Source organism: Heptranchias perlo, chromosome 1 (assembly GCF_035084215.1).
Source record: "Heptranchias perlo isolate sHepPer1 chromosome 1, sHepPer1.hap1, whole genome shotgun sequence".
NCBI classification, from domain to species: Eukaryota; Metazoa; Chordata; class Chondrichthyes; order Hexanchiformes; family Hexanchidae; genus Heptranchias; species Heptranchias perlo.
In genome coordinates, this window is record NC_090325.1 from 90,421,395 (window position 1) to 90,441,286 (window position 19,892).

The 19,892-nt window shown below is 39.3% G+C and overlaps 1 protein-coding gene across 1 annotated transcript in view; it reads left to right on the forward strand.

Moving 5' to 3' along the window:
• Positions 1-19,892, forward strand: part of atp8a1 (ATPase phospholipid transporting 8A1) — a 417,286-nt gene that overhangs the window by 287,143 nt on the left and 110,251 nt on the right. The window contains exons 24-26 of the mRNA XM_067988311.1: positions 13,539-13,711; positions 15,492-15,675; positions 17,115-17,225. Coding sequence (XP_067844412.1) covers positions 13,539-13,711; positions 15,492-15,675; positions 17,115-17,225 — 468 coding nt within the window. The remainder of the gene's footprint in view (positions 1-13,538; positions 13,712-15,491; positions 15,676-17,114; positions 17,226-19,892) is intronic.

The window sequence follows — 19,892 nt, forward strand, 5'->3', positions numbered from 1 at the left end:
GCATAGAAAGTCTCATATCTAAGTTTGCCGATGACACAAAGATTGGTGGCATTGTAAGCAGTGTGGATGAAAACATAAAATTACAAAGGGATATTGATAGATTAGGTGAATGGGCAAAACTGTGGCAAATGGAATTCATTGTAAACAAATGTGATGTCATCCACTTTGGATCAAAAAAGGATAGAACAGGGTACTTTCTAAATGGTAAAAAGTTAAAAACAGTGGATGTCCAAAGGGACTTGGGGGTTCAGGTACATAGATCATTGAAGTGTCATGAACAGGTGCAGAAAATAATCAAGAAGGCAAATGGAATGTTGGCCTTTATATCTAGAGGACTGGAGTACAAGGGGGCAGAAGTTATGCTGCAGCTATACAAAACCCTGGTTAGACTGCACCTGGAGTACTGTGAGCAGTTCTGGGCACCGCACCTTCGGAAGGACATATTGGCCTTGGAGGGAGTGCAGCGTAGGTTTACTAGAATGATACCCGGACTTCAAGGGTTAAGTTACGAGGAGAGATTACTCAAATTGGGGTTGTAGTCTCTGGAGTTTCGAAGGTTAAGGGGTGATCTGATCGAAGTTTATAAGATATTAAGGGGAACAGATAGGGTGGATAGAGAGAAACTATTTCCACTGGTTGGGGATTTTAGGAGTAGGGGGCACAGTCTAAAAATTAGAGCCAGACCTTTCAGGAGCGAGATTAGAAAACATTTCTACACAAAGGGTTGTAGAAGTTTGGAACTCTCTTCCGCAAACGGCAATTGATACTAGCTCAATTGCTAAATTTAAATCTGAGATAGATAGCTTTTTGGCAACCAAAGGTATTAAGGGATATGGGCCAAAGGCAGGTATATGGAGTTAGATCACAGATCAGCCATGATCTTATCAAATGGCAGAGCGGGCACGAGGGGCTGAATGGCCTACTCCTGTTCCTATGTTCCTAATATGTAGCAGTGTTTTTGAGCTCTCACTTGTGTATGTTTTAGTGACTATATAAGTTGCTTATATAAGTATGCACTGACGTACCTGACTGGGTGTGTTTCCATCTGAGGCTGAATTAGTGCTTTTTCTTTTTTTAAAAAAAGCTTACAGTTGTAGGTCAAATTATACATTGTGTATTTTTTTTTAACAATCATTTTTAAAAATTATAACTTTAGTCCCATTTTAGAAATTACAGCACATTATAATGGTGCAATATAGCTGCAGTATATATAAATACTTTATAACAATATTAAGCCAACAATCACCTGCAAAAGCATCACATACCCTCTCTCTCATATGGCCACTAATGAATTACCTCACAGCATATTGCCAATTTAATTGGACCTGAGCTAATGTAGAAACGTCCCTGTAGAAACGTATCCTGAGATTCCACAACCCATTTCCTTGGTTCATTGACAGAACGGATGACACATATCAAACCCTACAGGAGATTTACATCCGATCAAATGCTTCCATTATATTTTAAGTCAATTTTGGCCATTGAAGAGGGTTGAAGTGCACAGACTTCAACCCTCTTCTAGACTCCCTAGAAAATTTAGCTGGGGCACTGGATTATCCCATTTTACTACATCCGTGTAAACTTACACATGGTTCTCTTCAGAGTATTTTCTTTAACAAAATCACTTGTGTCCCATGTCACAAGTAGTGTACTCCTATTGATGAGACCCCTCCTTCCTTGAGATATTTTCTCCCCCACCCCTTCTGGTCTCTCCAAACCACAGTCTAGTTGTGGCTAAAAGGACAACAAGGTGTCCCGCTCCAGGCTTCTGCCAATACTGTTTTGGAGCAATAGCCTGAGGGAAGAATTTTCCTAACCTCTGCTCTGTGGCTCTCCACAGCAGCGCACTTTACCTAAACACTGAGTTCTTAATGTTATCGTAGGCGAGAACTTGAATCCCACCATTCTATATTGCAACATGTTGCTCCACCATGGTTCTCCACTGGACCATGATTTTTGTGGTTAAAAAAGCATTTTACCATTAACACATCAACAAAAAAAATCAATGGCTTTTTTTGTTTTCCCGTTGTGTGCATAACATGCAGATAGAAACATAAAGGAAAACCCAAAGATGTTTTATAAATACATAAAGAGCAAGAGGATAACTAAGGAAAGAGTAGGGGCTATTAGAGACCAAAAAGGTAACCTGTGTGTGGAGGCAGAAGACACGAGTATGGTTCTTAATGAATACTTTGCGTCCCTCTTCACAGAAGAGGGGAACGATGCAGATATTGTAGTTAAGGAGGAGGAATGTGTAATATTGGATGGGATAAACATAGTGAGAGGAAATATTAAGGGTTTTAGCATCTTTGAAAATAGATAAATCCGAGAACCATAGAAAAGATACAGCACATAAGGGGGCCCATTGTGTCTGCGCTAACTCAAAGGACAACCAGGTACCCATTCTAATCCCACCTTCTAGCACCTGGTCCATAGCCCTGCAGCTTACAGCACTTTAGGTGCAGGTCCAGGTACTTTTTAAAAAGAGTTGAGGGTCCTTGCCTCTACCACCAATTCGGGCAGCGAATTCCTAGGAAACAATCCATCCGGCCTTGGTGACTTATCAACTTTCAAGGATTCTAGTCCCTCTAGTACTTCCTCTCTCGTTATGTTTACCTTATCCAATATTTCACACCTCTCCTCTTTAACTACTACATCCGGATCATCCCTTTCCTTTGTGAATACAGAGACAAAATATTCATTTAAAATCCTACCCACATCCTCTGCTTCTACTCACCAGTTACCCTTATCATCCCTGATAGGTCCCAACTTTTCCTTAGCTATCCTCTTGTTCTTAATGTACTGACAAAACATCTTTGGGTTTTCTTTAATCTTACTAGCTAATATTTTTTCATGCCCTCTCTTTGCTTTCCTTATTTCCTTTTGTATGTCATCCCTATACTTTCTATACTCCTCGAGGCTTTCTGCAGTATTTAGTTTTCTATGACAGTCCTAAGCTTTCTTTTTCTGCTTTATCTTGCCCCTTATACTTCTAGACAACCAGGGGTCTCTAAATTTGGCAGGCACGGATGAGATGTATCCCAGGCTGTTAAGAGAAGCCAGGGAGGAAATAGCAGAGGCTCTGACCATCATTTTCCAATCCTCACTGGATACAGGCATGGTGCTGAAGGACTGGAGGACTGCTAACATTGTACCTTTGTTTAAAAAGGGAGAAGGATAGACTAAGTAATTACAGGCCAATCAGCCTAACCTCTGTGGTAGGCAAATTATTGGAAACAATTCTGAGGAACAGTGTTAATCGTCATTTAGAAAGGCACGGATTAATAAAGGACAGTCAGCATGGATTTACTATGGGAAGGTCATATCTGACTAACTTGATTGAATTTTTTGAGGAAATAACAAGGAGGGTCGATGAGGTAGCAAGTTTGATGTGGTCTACATGGAGTTTAGCAAGGCTGTGACAAGGTCCCACATGACAGACTGGTCAGGAAAGTAAAAGTCTATTGGATCCAAAGGAAAGTGGCAAGTTGGATCCAAAATTGGCTCAGTGGCAGGAAGCAAAGGGTAATGGCTGACAGGTGTTTTTGTGACTGGAAGGCTGTTTCCAGTGGGGTTCCGCAGGACTCGGTACTAGGTCCCTTGCTTTTTGTGGTATATATCGATGATTTAGACTTAAATGTAGGGGGCATGATCAAGAAGTTTGCAGATGATACAAAAGTTGGCCGTGTGGTTGATAGTGAGGAAGAAAGCTGTAGACTGCTGTAAGATTTCAATGGACTGGTCAGGTGGGCAGAAAAGTGGCGAATGGAATTCAATCCAGAGAAATATGAGGTAATGCATTTGGGGAAGGCAAACAAGGAGCAGGCTCGAGGGGCCGATTGGCCTACTCCTGCTCCAATTTCTTATGTTCTAAGGCAAGGGAGTACACAATAAATGGTAGGATACTGATAAGTGTAGAGGAAGAGAGGGACCTTGGAGTGCATGTCCACAGATCCCTGAAGGTAGCAAGACAGGTAGCTACGGTGGTTAAGAAGGCATACAGGATACTTTCCTTTATTAGCCGAAGCATAGAATATAAGAGCAGGGAGAGTATGTTAGAACTGTATAAAACACTAGTTAGGCCACAGCTAAAGTACTGTGTACAGTTCTGATCACATTACAGGAAGGATGTGATTGCATTAGAGAGGGTACAGAGGAGATTTACGAGGATGTTGCCAGGACTGGAGAAGTTCAGCTAGGAGGAAAGATTGGATAGGCTGGAGTTGTTTTCTTTGGAACAGAGGTGGCTGAGGGGAGATTTAATTGAGGTGTAGAAAATTATGAGGGGCCTAGATAGAGTGAATAGGAAGGACATATTTCCCTTAGCGGAGAGGTCAAAATTCTTAATGGTAGGGCGTTGGGGAGAGTTATAGAACAAAGAGATCTAGGAGTACAGGTTCATAGCTCCTTGAAAGTGGAGTCACAGGTGGATAGGGTGGTGAAGAAGGCATTCGGCATGCTTGGTTTCATTGGTCAGAACAGTGAATACAGGAGTTGGGATGTCTTGTTGAAGTTGTAGAAGACATTGGTAAGGCCACACTTGGAATACTGTGTACAGTTCTGGTCACCCTATTATAGAAAGGATATTATTAAACTAGAAAGAGTGCAGAAAAGATTTACTAGGATGCTACCGGGACTTAATGGTTTGACTTATAGGGAGAGGTTAGACAGACTGGGACTTTTTTCCCTGGAGAGTAGGAGGTTAAGGGGTGATCTTATAGAAGTCTATAAAATAATGAGGGGCATAGATAAGGTAGATAGTCAAAATCTTTTCCCAAAGGTAGGGGAGTCTATAACGAGGGGGCATAGATTTAAGGTGAGAGGGGAGAGATACAAAAGGGTCCAGAGGGGCAATTTTTTCACTCAAAGGGTGGTGAGTGTCTGGAACGAGCTGCCAGAGGCAGTAGTAGAGGCGGGTACAATTTTGTCTTTTAAAAAGCATTTGGACAGTTACATGGGTAAGATGGGTATAGAGGGATATGGGCCAAGTGCAGGCAATTGGGACCAGCTTAGTGGTATAAACTGGGCGACATGGACATGTTGGGCCGAAGGGCCTATTTCCATGTTGTAAACTTCTATGATTCTATGATTCTAACTCCCTTCTAATCCTTCTACCAATTACTTTAAATTTAGATTTAAGGTGAGAATTTTTTTCACCCAGAGGATGGTAGGGGCCTGGAACTCACTGCCTGAAAGGGTGGTAGAGGCAGAAAACCTCATCACATTTAAAAAGTACTTGGATGTGCACTTGAAGTGCTGTAACCCACAGGGCTACAGACTAAATGCTGGAATGTGGGATTAGGTTGGAAACCTTTTTCGGCAGGCACAGACACGATGGGCCAAATGGCTGTCTTCTGTGCCATAAATTTCTTTGATTCTATAAAGAGTAATTCATATACCCACTGTGGAGCTTAACCCATTTGGAGCACATACTGGAATTTGGACACGAACCTCCAGAATGGAAACCTATGGTGTCGTCCGCCCAAATTCCCAGGGGGTGAAGCTCTGCGCCAGAATGTACAGGGTCTGAAAAGACCCTTGCAACCCATTTGGCCTGACCCAAAGTTCAGAAGCATACCATATTATACTCTTTCACTTATTTCCCTGAATTGTTACTTTCACCGTCACTCTGTGAAATTGTTAAATCTAAATCTCCGCCTTCTCTTTGCTGAGCTAGAGACTGTGCCTCGGTTACAGTTATATTGAACAGCTTATTAGGGTTCAATTTATTTATGCTCAGAATTCAGGCTCAGGCTCAAGTGGAGCATAATCGCAGGTTTGGACCAGTTGGGCCAAATGACCTGTTTCAGTGCTGCAGACTCTAATTCTGAAAACTCCCTTGAGTCTCCTCCTTTTTCTCCAGTGTAAGCATTTCCAGCATAGGCAGTCTTGGTAGCTAAATTATTTAATCCCTGGTATCACTTCAGTTGCCCTTCTGTGCAGCCAAAGCCAAATGTCCCTGTTGCTGTCGGGTGACCAGAATTGTACACAATATTCCAAAAGAGACTGAACCAGTGCTCTGTACATATTTACTATTGGTCCTTGGGACTTATGTACCATTCTTGCTTTATACTCATAAGATCATACTTGTTGCTTTTACTTCTGTGGCGCACTGTGCTGATGATTTTAACAAGCTACCCACCAATGCCTGTGTTCTACTACCATTCATCTTAAATAGTGCAAAATAATTAAAATTATCACAAAAGCTACCTTCTACCGCTGAGAGTAAGCTCATATTAATTTCTTTCCAACAGATTTTAGTAATTTTAATCCTTGAGATAAAGAATACGGAGCTGGCTAGAGGCTGGGTGTTCAGCGGCATGTTACTTACCTCCTGATTCCTCAAAGCCTGACCACCACCTACAAGGCAAAAGTCAGGAGTGTGATGGAATACTCTCCACTTGCTTGGATGGTTGCAGCTGCATTAACACTCGAAGCTCGTCACCAAGACAAAGCAATCCTCTTGATCGGCATCCCACCCACCAGCTTAAATACCCACTCCCTCCACCACTGGCGAAATGGCTGCAGTGCGTACTATCTACAGGATGTACTGCAGTAACTCACAATGGCGGCTTTGGTAGCACCTCCCAAACCCGTGACCTCCACCACCTACAAGGACAAGGGCCGCAATTGCATGGGAACACCATCACTTCCAATTTCCCCTCCAAGTAACACACTATCTTGACTTGAACATATGTCCGTTCCTTCATTGTGATTGGGTCAAAATCCTGGAACTCCCTACCTAACAGCACTGTGGGAGAACCGTCATCACATGGATTGCAGCAGTTCAAGAAGGTGGCTCACCACCACCTTCTGAAGGGCAGCTAGGAATGGGCAATAAATATTGGCTTTGCTAACAAAGCCCATATCCTGGAAATCAGGAAGGAAAAATCAACATGAAAATCACTGGGCTGCTCTCGCAAAGCTCTTAGCATCCAGTTACAGAGTACGATTAGATTTGACACAGCCTTGACAACAGGCATGTCCAATCTCTCAACTAGAAAGTGCTTCAAGTCAGAGGGAGGCCTTAGAAAGAGGAAGAAAACATTTTTTGAAAAGGGGGTGGGTGGGAAGCTGTGGTTTTATAGATTTTTGATCATTTACTAATGAGGCTTATAGTATCTTTCACTGAGGCCTGATATGAATTGCTCCAATGAGTTTCAATAATTGAGGCAGATCAAGCCTTGGGTTGCTTGCTTTGTCAACAAACCAAGATAAATTGTTAATTGATTTGCTTGATATTGTGTGGCAGTAAAGCTGTGAAAGAGAAACATTTTGCTTTTTGATTGTTGAGTGAGAAGAGCTAGCTGGCCAGTTACAGGGACAAAGAAAGTAATGATGTAACTGCAGCTGTGTGTGAAAGTTTTCTCTCTGCTCCTTTACAAATGAGCTTTATTCCAACCCAAGGCCAGACTGGGAAATGCCCAATAAAGTGTGAATTGATTATAGGAGGATGTTTCTTATTCTTTGGCATCTTGTCTGCTTACTTTGTTTGAATCATCTAATCACGCAATATATATTTTTGCACAGTTGAATGACTGATACGACTTAATGTCTGCTAAAAATGGGACAAAATTATATTTGCATGTAAAAATGCAGGAAAATGCTGTCAAATTGATGTACTCACTTCAATCCTTATTTATGTTTGTTTCTTGATGGTTGTGGCTTTATAATTATATTAGTGTTCCAAATCAGTGATTTTACACATTTATAAGGTGAACTAATGTTCTTGTTAGTGGGATGGGGTGCACTCATGGTAAATCTGGTATAAAATCTGTAGCCTCTGCTGTGAAATTCATATTTTAACCTTTATTGCCGTAGCAGAAAAGGATACTAAACCTGCATGTCTCTGCTGGTTTATATTGCCAAAGCCAAATCTGCCATTTTGTTCCATACGTAAGGAAAGCCATACCTCTTATGTTGATAAGAAAAGGCACAATGATGTTTGATTCTTGTACCTTTCAAGATTTTAAGAGGCAAGAATCACTCCCGCTGTGATGTAGTATCCTCACTGACCTGGTTTCATAAGGTGGGCGCACAATCCTATGGGATTTTTTTTTAAATTAAATTCTATTTCAACAATAGGAATACCAATGCACTGCTCCCAAGTTAGACACTGCCCTCTCAGATACTATGCGAAAAGTGTCTGAAATTTGGCGGAGCAAACACTGTTAATGGAGTGCTACTTTAGAAAAATCACCACGGATGCAAATCTTTACTGATAGTGATAACTGGTGGAAAACATGGTTTTACTAGTGGAAAAATAAATTCGGTTTTTTTTCTACAATGAAATGCAAATTAAAATCTATTGTTAATATTCATCTTAGAATCGAATTTATAGTTCGGAGCCTATTTTTAAAGTTTCACCTGCCTGCTGACCAAAGTGGCTCTGTTTTAAATTGTGGCAAAATTCGTGGGTACTGCCAACCCACAGTGCAATTCAAGCACATGTTGGGGCATTTACCTGTACCTTGACTTTATCATGTAACATTAGAAAATTTGCTATGCACACCCAGTTTTGAATGCATGTTTAGTTGGCACGTTTTACAATGTTAGAAGACCAAGGTTATGGGTAAGTACATCAACAACTCCTATTGTTGTTGTAAGCACTAGAGGCAGACAGAAGTTGTCTTGTGGTATCTGTATTTTTTTGGTCAGCTTGGATTTGTAGCAGTGAAGAAGTAAAATCAAACCCAGCCAGACCATATGTCAGTTCAACTGTCTTGTGCTAATATATTTTTTTAAAAAAGGTTTAAGTATGCTCAAGGTTCACACTCAGTAAGTGGAGCTGCCAAGTGTCACTCGTTGTGAGTGACAATCACTCACTTTAAAAATGTAGCCTACTTTAATGTACATTACTCTTACTAAATAAACACAGCTCCATATGTTGTGAATGGGTCTGCATTTTGTGTCACTCTTATACATCATAACTGTCATTCCGGATGTTTTGCCGATGTTGACAGCTCTAAAGGAGTAATTTGCAAACAATCCCTTTCTAATAGGATTCATTTCTAGAGGATTAGAATTGAAAAGCAAAGAAGTTATGTTAAACATACATAGAACCTCGGTTAGACCACACTTGGAGTATTGTGCTCTGGTCTCCATATTACAGAAAGGATATAAAGGCACTGGAGAAGATGCAAAAAAGATTTACAAGGATAATACCAGAACTGAGATGTTATAACTGTCAGGAAAGACTGAACAAGCTGAGGCTCTTTTTTTTTCTAGAAAAGAGAAGGCTGAGAGGTGACCTGATAGATGTCTTTAAAATTATGACTGGGTTCAATAGGGTAGATGTAGAGAAGATGGTTCCATTTGTGGATGAGTCCAAAACTAGGGGTCATAAATATAAGATAGTCACTAATAAATTCAATAAGGAATTCAGGGGAAACTTATTTACCCAGAGAGTGGTTAGAATGTGGAATTTGGAGTAGTTGAAATGAATAGCAAAGATGCGTTTAAGGGAAAGCTAGATAAGAACATGAGGGAGAAAAGCATGGAAGGATGTGTTTATAGAATTAGATGAAGGGTAGGAGCAGGCCCAAATGGAGCTTTACCATGGGCATGGACCAATTGGGTCAAATGGCCTGTTTCTGTGCTGCAAATTCTGTGTTATGCTATTTTCATTTCTAACCTTCCTTTGTGATATTTCATGCAGTGTGTAATAGCTACTATCTGTTCTTTACTGTTGAGTCCATATTATTCCCCTGGTTAATGCACTGTTGGTCCCAACATAGCTCCCTTGTGTATTGTGCTCTTCAGTCTAGACTAGTCTACAGTAAGCACTGTGTGGCACATGTTTGAACATGCTTTTATGGAAATGACAAACACCGAACAGTATTTATCTCCTGTAGGGCTTACATGGAGGACATTTGGACTAACTACAAGCTTTTAATGGAGTTCTTGACACAAATATTGCAACAGACTTAATGTGGGTTCTATCCATATGGTACTATATTTTGTACAGCACTTTCAGATTAAACCGCAAACACAAAAGGTCTACGACAGTTCTTGGAGTGTTGAGACATTTATTATTAGGCAGAATTACTTCTAATTTAGTTGCAGAAATAATTGTTAACAGCTGTGGTACATTTCCTGCTAATCTTTCACAATCAACACAATACAACTGTGCCTTTCCTTAGTCTGTGAAATTTGAAATAAATATTTCTTTTAGGTAAAATTTCAGCAGTTTGTTATGGCAATAAGTTTGGCAGTAACTTAAATCTATACCTGCATGTCAGGCACATCTTTTATGACTTATGACCAGTGGGGTGGATTTGCAGGGGGAGGAGAGTCAAATGATAATGGTGGTTGGAAATGGCATTTTTTGAAATAATTTTTGTTTTTGTTTTTTTCTCTGTCATTTTCATTTTATAAGAGCAGCTTTTATTTTTTTTTAAAATAGTGAATGAAATGGTTGTAGTAAGATTTTCAGCCCTTTTTTAAAAATATGGGACTTTGGAATTGTCAAGACCGGTTTTATTAGATTCTTAAAAAGATGTATTAGAAATCCTATGCAATACTTTATATTGCGTTTTGGTTATTGTTTGATTCTGTTTCATCTGTTGTCGGTGGATTGGGAGAGACTGTGGAGTAACATTTTAGTGCATTTTATATGTTGTGATATGGTTCACTTCAGTCTGAATTCCCCTATAGTTATGCTTAAAGTTAATTTCCAGTGATGTACTGTTTGCACAGAATTTTCTGAATTGCTACTTCAGTTTACGTGGATGGCACCTAGTTCTGCCTGACCCTATCACCTTAAACACTCCATCTATTTCATTTGTATGCCTTTTAAAATCTCAAATCACTATCAAATTTTCACTAAAGGCCCATCTGTCCAGTGAGCAAAAACCTAAGGCATGAAGTCTATCCTCAGGTCAGGCATCATACTTGTTATCCTTCTAGGCACCTTTTCCACAGTCACAATAATCTTTGAAGTGGAGGGAAGTGGGGGCGGCGGGGGACCAAAACTGGACATGTTATGAATGAAGTTGTAATAAAGCCTTCCATGACCCTATTACTGTGGTCCTGATTGAATCACCTGGGCAATACGGCTTTGGCTGCAGCCTCCTGGCACTATACACTTAAGGGGAAGCCAGATAAGTACATGAGGGAGAAAGGAATAGAAAGATATGATAGGGTTAGATGAAGAGGGGTGGGAAGGAGGCTCGTGTGGAGCATAAACTTCGGCATGGACCAGTTAAGAACATAAGAAATAGGAGCAGGAGTAGGCCAATCGGCCCCTCGAGCCTGCTCCACCATTCAATAAGATCATGGCTGATCTGATCCTAACCTCAAATCTAAATTCATGTCCAATTTCCTGCCTGCTCCCCATAACCCCTAATTCCCTTTACTTCTGTTTTAAATGTATTTAATGATGTAGCTTCCACAGCTTCCTGGGGCAGCAAATTCCACAGACCTACTACCCTCTGAGTGAAGAAGTTTCCCCTCATCTCAGTTTTGAAAGAGCAGCCCCTTATTCTAAGATTATGCCCCCTAGTTCTAGTTTCACCCATCCTTGGGAACATCCTTACCGCATCCACTCGATCAAGCCCCTTCATAATCTTATATGTTTCAATAAGATCGCCTCTCATTCTAATGAACTCCAATGAGTAGAGTCCCAATCTACTCAACCTCTCCTCATATGTCCGCCCCCTCATCCCCGGGATTAACCGAGTGAACCTTCTTTGTACTGCCTCGAGAGCAAGTATGTCTTTTCTTAAGTATGGAGACCAAAACTGCATGCAGTATTCCAGGTGCGGTCTCACCAATACCTTATATAACTGCAGCAATACCTCCCTGTTTTTATATTCTATCCCCCTAGCAATAAAAGCCAACATTCCGTTGGCCTTCTTGATCACCTGCTGCACCTGCATGCTAACTTTTTGATTTTCTTGCACTAGGACCCCCAGATCCCTTTGTACTGCAGTACTTTCCAGTTTCTCGCCATTAAGATAATAACTTGCTCTCTGATTTTTCCTGCCAAAGTGCATAACCTCACATTTTCCAATATTGTATTGCATCTGTCAAATCTCCGCCCACTCACCCAGCCTGTCTATATCCCCCTGTAGGTTTTTTATGTCCTCCTCACTCTCCACTTTCCCTCCCATCTTTGTATCATCTGCAAACTTTGATATGTTACACTCGGTCCCCTCCTCCAAATCATTAATATAGATTGTAAAGAGTTGGGGACCCAGCACCGACCCCTGCGGAACACCACTGGCTACTGGTTGCCAGTCCGAGAATGAACCATTTATCCCAACTCTCTGCTTCCTGTTAGATAACCAATCCTCCACCCATGCCAGAATATTACCCCTAATCCAGTGATTCTTTATCTTGAGCAATAATCTTTTATGTGGCACCTTGGGCCGAATGACCTGTTTCTGTGCTGTAGACATTATGTAATTCTATGACCCTGAACTGTGAGGGAGCAGTGAAGGATCAAACCCAAATTTTTCTCCTTATTAACCTTTAGCCTATACCTAGTTGTGTTATATCCTGTATCCTTATTACATGTAACTATGAACATAACTATGAACATAACTACACTTATCGACATTGAAGACCATTTGCCAGTCTTGGGCCCACTTGCCCAATCTATCCAAATCCAGTTGCAATCTATTTCATTCTTCCAGGTTACTGACTCTAACACATTTAGTGTCATCTGCAAATTGAATTACTGTTCTGTTTATGCCCTTTTCCAGATCACTAATGAATATAATGAACAGAAAGGTGTCCCAGGGTTGAAGACTGGGGCACACCACTCATGACTGAACCCCGGGGAAGCTGCCCCATTTAAAATCACTAACTGCGCCCCATCCCATATTTATCTATTTTCCTTCTTTACCACCTCACTATACAATCTAATTTTTTTGGACAATCCCTCATGTGACACATTATGGAAATCCAAGTGGTTGATGTCTACTGGGTCTCCTTGATCCATTTTCCTAGTAACCTCTCTAAAATATTGGATCAGATGTGTCATAGAATGTCCTCTGCATTCTAAATGCATGCTGAGTATCCCTTATAACCAATGCTCATTTACAGCATCTCTTGTGATCATTACAATTAACTTCTCTATCACAGAGGTAAGCTGTCCACCAGGTTTTCTGCTCCACAACGATGGCTTATAGCATCAACACAAGAAGAAATGAGAAAATTATGCTTTCATTGTCACAAATCTTTCATTTGGAATTGTGCTAGTTGCAAATTGCACCTGTGACACAGAATTATGGAAATTGGATTGAAGACTGTCCTTTTGGTGGTTGAGCCAGAGTCGAGGTAATGCTTCGTAATGGTTTGCACATCAGGTTTATAGAATCCTCATCCCTTTTATGTTGGAAGAACTGAAATTTATTTCATTTGTAATCTATTTAACCAGACGAATTCTTCGACTGACAAGCCTGGGATGAGAATTCTGCCATTTTTTTTAAGTTTTCAGTTTTGTTGGTTTCAAAGTAGGATAATTTATTAGTTTTCTGTAAACTTTTTGCTTCTGTGTAAACCCGTTTACTTTTTCAAAAATTACTTAACAGACAACAAGGGACTGCCTTAGCCACCACTGCAATACTCTAGGTGATGCTTTGCGTAAGGACAACGACTTTGCACTGATCATAGATGGGAAAACCCTCAAATATGCCCTGACATTTGGAGTGCGACAGTCCTTTTTGGATCTTGCTCTGTCTTGCAAAGCAGTCATCTGCTGCCGGTAAGCTAGAATGTGAACATTTTGTGAATGCTGTGTCGGTCTCAAGTTAAAAATTAAATCCTGATTCTTGCAAGAAGAGAATGGTCCAATTCTTTTGACAATTGCATGCAGTTAGGTACATACAAGCAATGTGTTACACGTCTTTTGATTTTTTTAAAAATGGGGCAGGGGGTGGGGAAGTGAGAGACGTGAGAACAAAATGGGCCAATATTGTATGTCTTTTGCACTTCATCACAAAAATGGTATTATGGTAATTGAAAACAATTTTAAAATGGGCAGAGGAAATTGTGTAATCAAGTGGGACATTTTAATTATATGTATAATGGTATATTTACTGTGAAAGAAAGCCAAATGTGTTATAGAGCATCTGCTGATCAGGAGAAATCAATCTCACAAGTAGTAGAGACCTTACTCTAATGATTTTTTTTTAAAAGTTTGATTTGATTTGTACGAGCAAATTTCTTAATTGTGCACTCATGCGGGACCTTGCCCACTGATGGGGCTGAAGCCCCACATTTGGAAAATTTACCCTTTCAAGTCATCACATTCCTGAATTCTTTTCATCTTCTGCCAGCATTTATTTTGGTGGAATTTGCTGCATTTGTACCCATTCCAAAAGAACAAAGCATATTTAAATATAGAGGGCTGGACTTTCCAGTTTTGCAGAATCCTGACACATATTCGACAGGGCAGAAATTCCGCCTACTTTAGAAGTATACCCCTGTCAGCTGGTGATTTTCTGGCGTTAGACCATTTTACATATTTTAAGTGGGCTCACTGACCTCGAGCAGGGGGTATGCCTTTGGAGGGGAATGCCTTTAGCAGCGGGTCTGTGGTAAGCGGAGTCTGTGCTGCCTGAAATTTTTTTTTAAAAATTTGTTCGAAAGAGGTTTTTAGTGCATGCAATCGATCAAACTGCAAATGATTTCATAGGTTTTCAGGCCCTTCAGAGTTTAAATAACACCCTTCATCGCCTTACTAATGTTGGATGCTGGGAACACAGACATCTGTTGCACCCAGTGTTGCTATGACATATTTTTCATTATTTGCATATATATTATGCCCACCTATTATGGGTAGACGTATTATACACCCCTGTCACTTCCAGCAGGAAATCAGGAAGTGGCAGGAGTTGCAACACAAAGGATCTCCCACCCCAGTCCGTGTGACTTATGCCAAGGAGCCAGCATAACTTGGGCAGACAATCTAAGTTAGAATGTTAACAGTGTATTGGTCACATTGGAGAAATTATTTATGAATTGGTTGAATAATGAGGTGCATGTTTGTGCTAATGCAAAGGAATATTAAATTAGACTCACATTTGCTGAGGTGCCAGGTGACCTAAAACTGTAAACATGCACTCTCATTCTTGTGGAATTGCTTCTGTGCCTGTTCATTCTGTTTATTTACCTTAACTGTCAAAATGTAAATGATCCTAATTGTGATAATTGAAAAAGGTAAACTTTTATACTTAGCATTAAGCTGTTCAATTGTTTTCACTTTGTTTTAACTTACTTGCCACAGCTCTTGTGGAAGTGGAAGTGGAAGCCAAGGGAATGGGTGTCAGTCAGTGGGAAGAAAGACTCAATCAGGTGTGGTAGAATAAATTTGCCTATGATTAATGGGGACACAGACATATTCCTTCCACAAGTGTTAACTGAACACACTATGGGCAAGACTTTTATTGTTTTGAAGATATTTAGGTATATATAAAACATAATTCTCAGGCTACCAAGGTTCTGTTTCTTTCTGATTTTCCTTCTTCTTTCACTTTATTCAGAGTTTCTCCTCTTCAGAAGTCAGAAATTGTTGAGATGGTGAAGAAACAGGTGAAAGTTATAACATTAGCAATAGGTGATGGAGCAAATGATGTGGGAATGATCCAGACGGCGCATGTTGGTGTTGGAATAAGTGGAAATGAGGGACTACAGGCAGCAAATTCTTCTGACTATTCTATAGCGCAGGTAACTGAATAGAAAATAATCATTTGACGTATAAGTGAACTTTAATAACCCTCAGCACATAGGTTAAATTTGAAATGTTTCATTGTCACTGACATTACAAAATACAGCTAATTTTTATTGAACACAGTTACTAAGATTGGTCTTTTATGATTCTTGCTTTATGCTTACCACCCCAAAAATTGTCATCTATACTGTCAATCATTATAATACAATCCTACATTGAAGGGTCAAATAATCAACTCCAAAAATATGTGGTTTGTGTTCATAAATTTACTGTCAATTTAACAATACTTTCTAAAGCAGTTCAATTACAAGAATTAGACTTTTCAAAAGTAGCTCCCGTAATATATACCAGGATATTTAGTAGTAGTTACCATAACCTGGCAATTTTATTAAAACATCGAACAATTTCTAATCCAAAATTGGGGAACATGAAAAATTGTTCTTTTTGAATTTTGTATAAAAGTAGTATAATATATATTGAAGAGGAGAAATTATTTTAGTTATCTTTATCTTAGTTATCTTTTACACAGATCATATCCTTCTTCAGATTTTCCTCCTAGTTTCCCTCTAGCAGAACAATTTCTCCAAAGACATATTAGCCCCAGCAGCAGCACCACACCAGTGCATTCCTATCAGTATTTGCTCCCTTTTCCAGCATCGTGATATTTAAATGGTAGTTCTCCTTCCCAAGTTGAGCTCTGGCTCCCCTTGCTGATCATCTAAATCTTTTCTCCTTGTATCTGTCCGACTGGGTTGTCTCTAATTATAAATCAGCCTGGGGAGTCTGGACTGAAGTCAGGAGCGAGAGTTGCTATTTAAATATACATGCTGAAAGAGCAGAATAACAGCTGATGGGAATGTGCCATGATGTTTATATGGAGAGTCTTCCTCCTGATTCCTGACTTCAGTTCAGGATCCCACATTCGATTTTAAAATTGGAAACAATCTGGCAGGTTAGATGTAGTAAGAGGAAATTTAAAATCAACAGCAGGAGGCAGGACTAAAGTCGAGGGTGAGTTACCATTTAAATATGGAGTGGAGCAACAGCAGATATGAATGTGCTGATTCAAATGAATAAACCAGTTGGGTTTTTATGACAATCTGACAGCTTCATGGTCACTTTTACTGCCACCAGTTTTTTATTTCCAGATTTTTTTTAAACTGAATTCAAATTCTCAAATGGTCATGGTAGAATAACCAATGCATTACCATCGTATAATATGGCATTGTTGGTCCATTTTTATGTTTGTGCATTTTTTTTTCATTACTGCATAGGCATTTTATAACTAAAACATTGATGGCACCATTACTTTGTATATTTTGATGAGTTGTGGAAATGAAAAACAAAGTCCAAAATGTCATCTTGACTTTTTTAAATTAGTTAAAAGATCATTATTGTGTAATGGACAATCTTAATCCTCACCTATTGTTTCCAGTTCAAGTATCTGAAGAACTTGCTGCTAGTTCATGGAGCCTGGAACTATAATCGTGTAGCAAAATGTATCCTGTACTGCTTTTACAAGAACATAGTCTTATACATCATTGAGGTAAGCTGCTAGATTGCTCTCCTGATACCCATTCCTTTTATTGCCAATTGTTCTCGCACTCTTTCCCCGACTGTCTGAAACTCCAACCAGGAAAATCGCTTTGTGGTACAGAGAGCTCTTCCTCAGCTATTCTAAGAATTGCTTGGTGGTGATCTGCTTGAAGGCAGTCTCAAATCATTGGATTCCAGTAGAAAATGGCCAGAGCATTGCACATTAAAATTTGCCACATCGTAAAGGTACTTTTGTTAATGGTGACTAGGAATTCTCAGACATACATTACCACAAGCTTTTTGATCCATTGTATAACTTAGTCTATATCATTCTGTGCATTTTGACTTTCTTTATATTGTAGTGAAAAACACCTGAAGATGTTGCTAAATGTTAGCCTGCTTTTACCATGAATTACTTAAAATAGTTGTAACAGGTAGTAGTTAGATTGTTAATGGTATATATGAAGAAAGAACTTGAATTGATATGGTACCTAACACACCATCAGGACGTCCCAAAGCACTTTACAGCCAGTGAAGTACCTTTTGAAGTGTAGTCACTGTTGTAATGTAGGGAAATGCAGCAGTGAATTTGTGCACACGGTCCCACAAACAACAATGTGATAATGACCAGATAATTTTTTTTTAGTGGTGTTGATTGAGGGATAAATATTGGCTAGGACACTGAGTGAACTCCCCCGCTCTTCTTCAAATAGTGCCATGGAATCTTTTACATCTAGATGAGAGGGCAGATAGTGCCTTGGTTTAATGTTTCATCCAAAAAACGACACCTCCAAGAGTGCAGCCCTCTCAATAGTGCCAGCCTAGATTATATATTTAAGTCTCTGGAGTGGATTATTTAGTGTATACTTACTGATTTATACATAATGTATATAAATTATGAATAGTGAATACTGATTATTCATAGATTATTAATAAATATTGATAGCAGAAATTCATGACAGTAATGTATCTATTTGTAATATAGAGTCCACAGCTACCATTTTCTGCATCAGTTTGAAACCCAAAGAGTTTTGGCAGGATATGAATTCTTCACCAGATTTTCTGTCCCAGCTACCTTTACACATGCATTATTACAACTTTATCCCCCTTAAGATGCACATGCTGTGTTTTGTAATGCATCTGGTTTTGGAATCTGCAGGAGTGTTGCTGTTCCCACTGAGTCTACAATAATGAATCTTATTCAAGATGTAACCACAACTTACTTTTTATGTTTTAAACAAGTTTACTTTCGCAAATTCTAGATGAAATAAAGAACAACGTATGGTTGTCTTTGTCTCATGTTGCAAAACAAATAACATAGATGACTATCTTCTGATAACACTCTCTTCATGGATGATCAAAACAAGTTACTGTTCCCCAATCCCTTTTCCAAATCTATTTGCATGTCTTGGTACGAGGACATGTTTTCTGTCACCTGCCTTCTATAAGAATGATATTTGGTAAAAGTTACATTGAATGCACAAAATTTAGAAGGAAGCACCTCAGGGGATATAAAATCTGTTCAAATCCTAATTCATTATCTCAATTGATATATAATGCTTAAATATATGTTTACTGAAAGAAAAAAGGGTTGCATTTATATAGTGCCTTTCACAACGCCGGGACGTCCCAAAGCATTTTACAACTAATGAAGTACTTTTGAAGTGTAGTCACTGTTCTAAAGTAGGAAATTATCTGATCTAAACAATCATCGAAAAAAAATTAAGAGGGAAATTAGTTTTATTGCCGAGCGTACAGATATCACACGAGTTCACCAAAAGTTTGAACACTATTTTCTTTGTTTCAGAAGTCCTGTTTTGAAGCAAGCCACTTAAAATATATATTTTTTTGTTTGTTTCAGAACAAAGTGTTTTACATTATCTCTAGATTTACCTTATCAATTTTTTTTTAAGTGGACAAACTTTTCTTTTCCCCAATTATTTAACATTAGCTTACACAAGTTATAGGAAACCTTTTCCAATCAGTACAAAGTAAATGTCATGTTTACAATAATGGGGGGCATGACCTAATAGGAGTAGTAATTGATAATATTGAATTTTTTTCAATTAAAAAGAAATGCATTAACAGGTCAAGCCTCCAATGCAGAAATCCATCCTTCAGGTGATTTGTTTTTAATTAAAATATAAAATGTCTCTATCTTTTGGTAATGCTGCAAAAACTATTTGCACTTCTGTTTTGTCACAAAATGTAACATTTAATTTACCACATTGCTTTAAGCAGATATTGAATGTTTAAGCATGACAGACGTTCAGTTAAGTTGGATGATAATAGGTGGTTCTAAAGTAACACCCAAGAAAGATGATTAGTGAACGGGGTAACCAGAGCTACATGCCAAGGTGCTTCCTCCCTAATATCATTCAGTCATTTTAGTGCTGCTCAAGGCCAATGTTCAAACCTGCTTGCCACCTGGTGGCAGGAAATGCCTTCCCTTTAGAAACGTACAAAGAAGCTTTGAGAACAGAACTATGGAGCAGTCTTCAGTCCTGTTTGCCTACTGTTCCAACTCAACGCTAATAGAAGTGAGGTGAGAGCACATGAAAGGGACCAGGATTAAAGAAAAATAATCCATGTGTTGATTGGATCTCGTGACATCTCACTCAGAGCTTTTTCTGTACGCACAGTTGGCTACATTGAACGTCGAGCCCTGATTTTAACT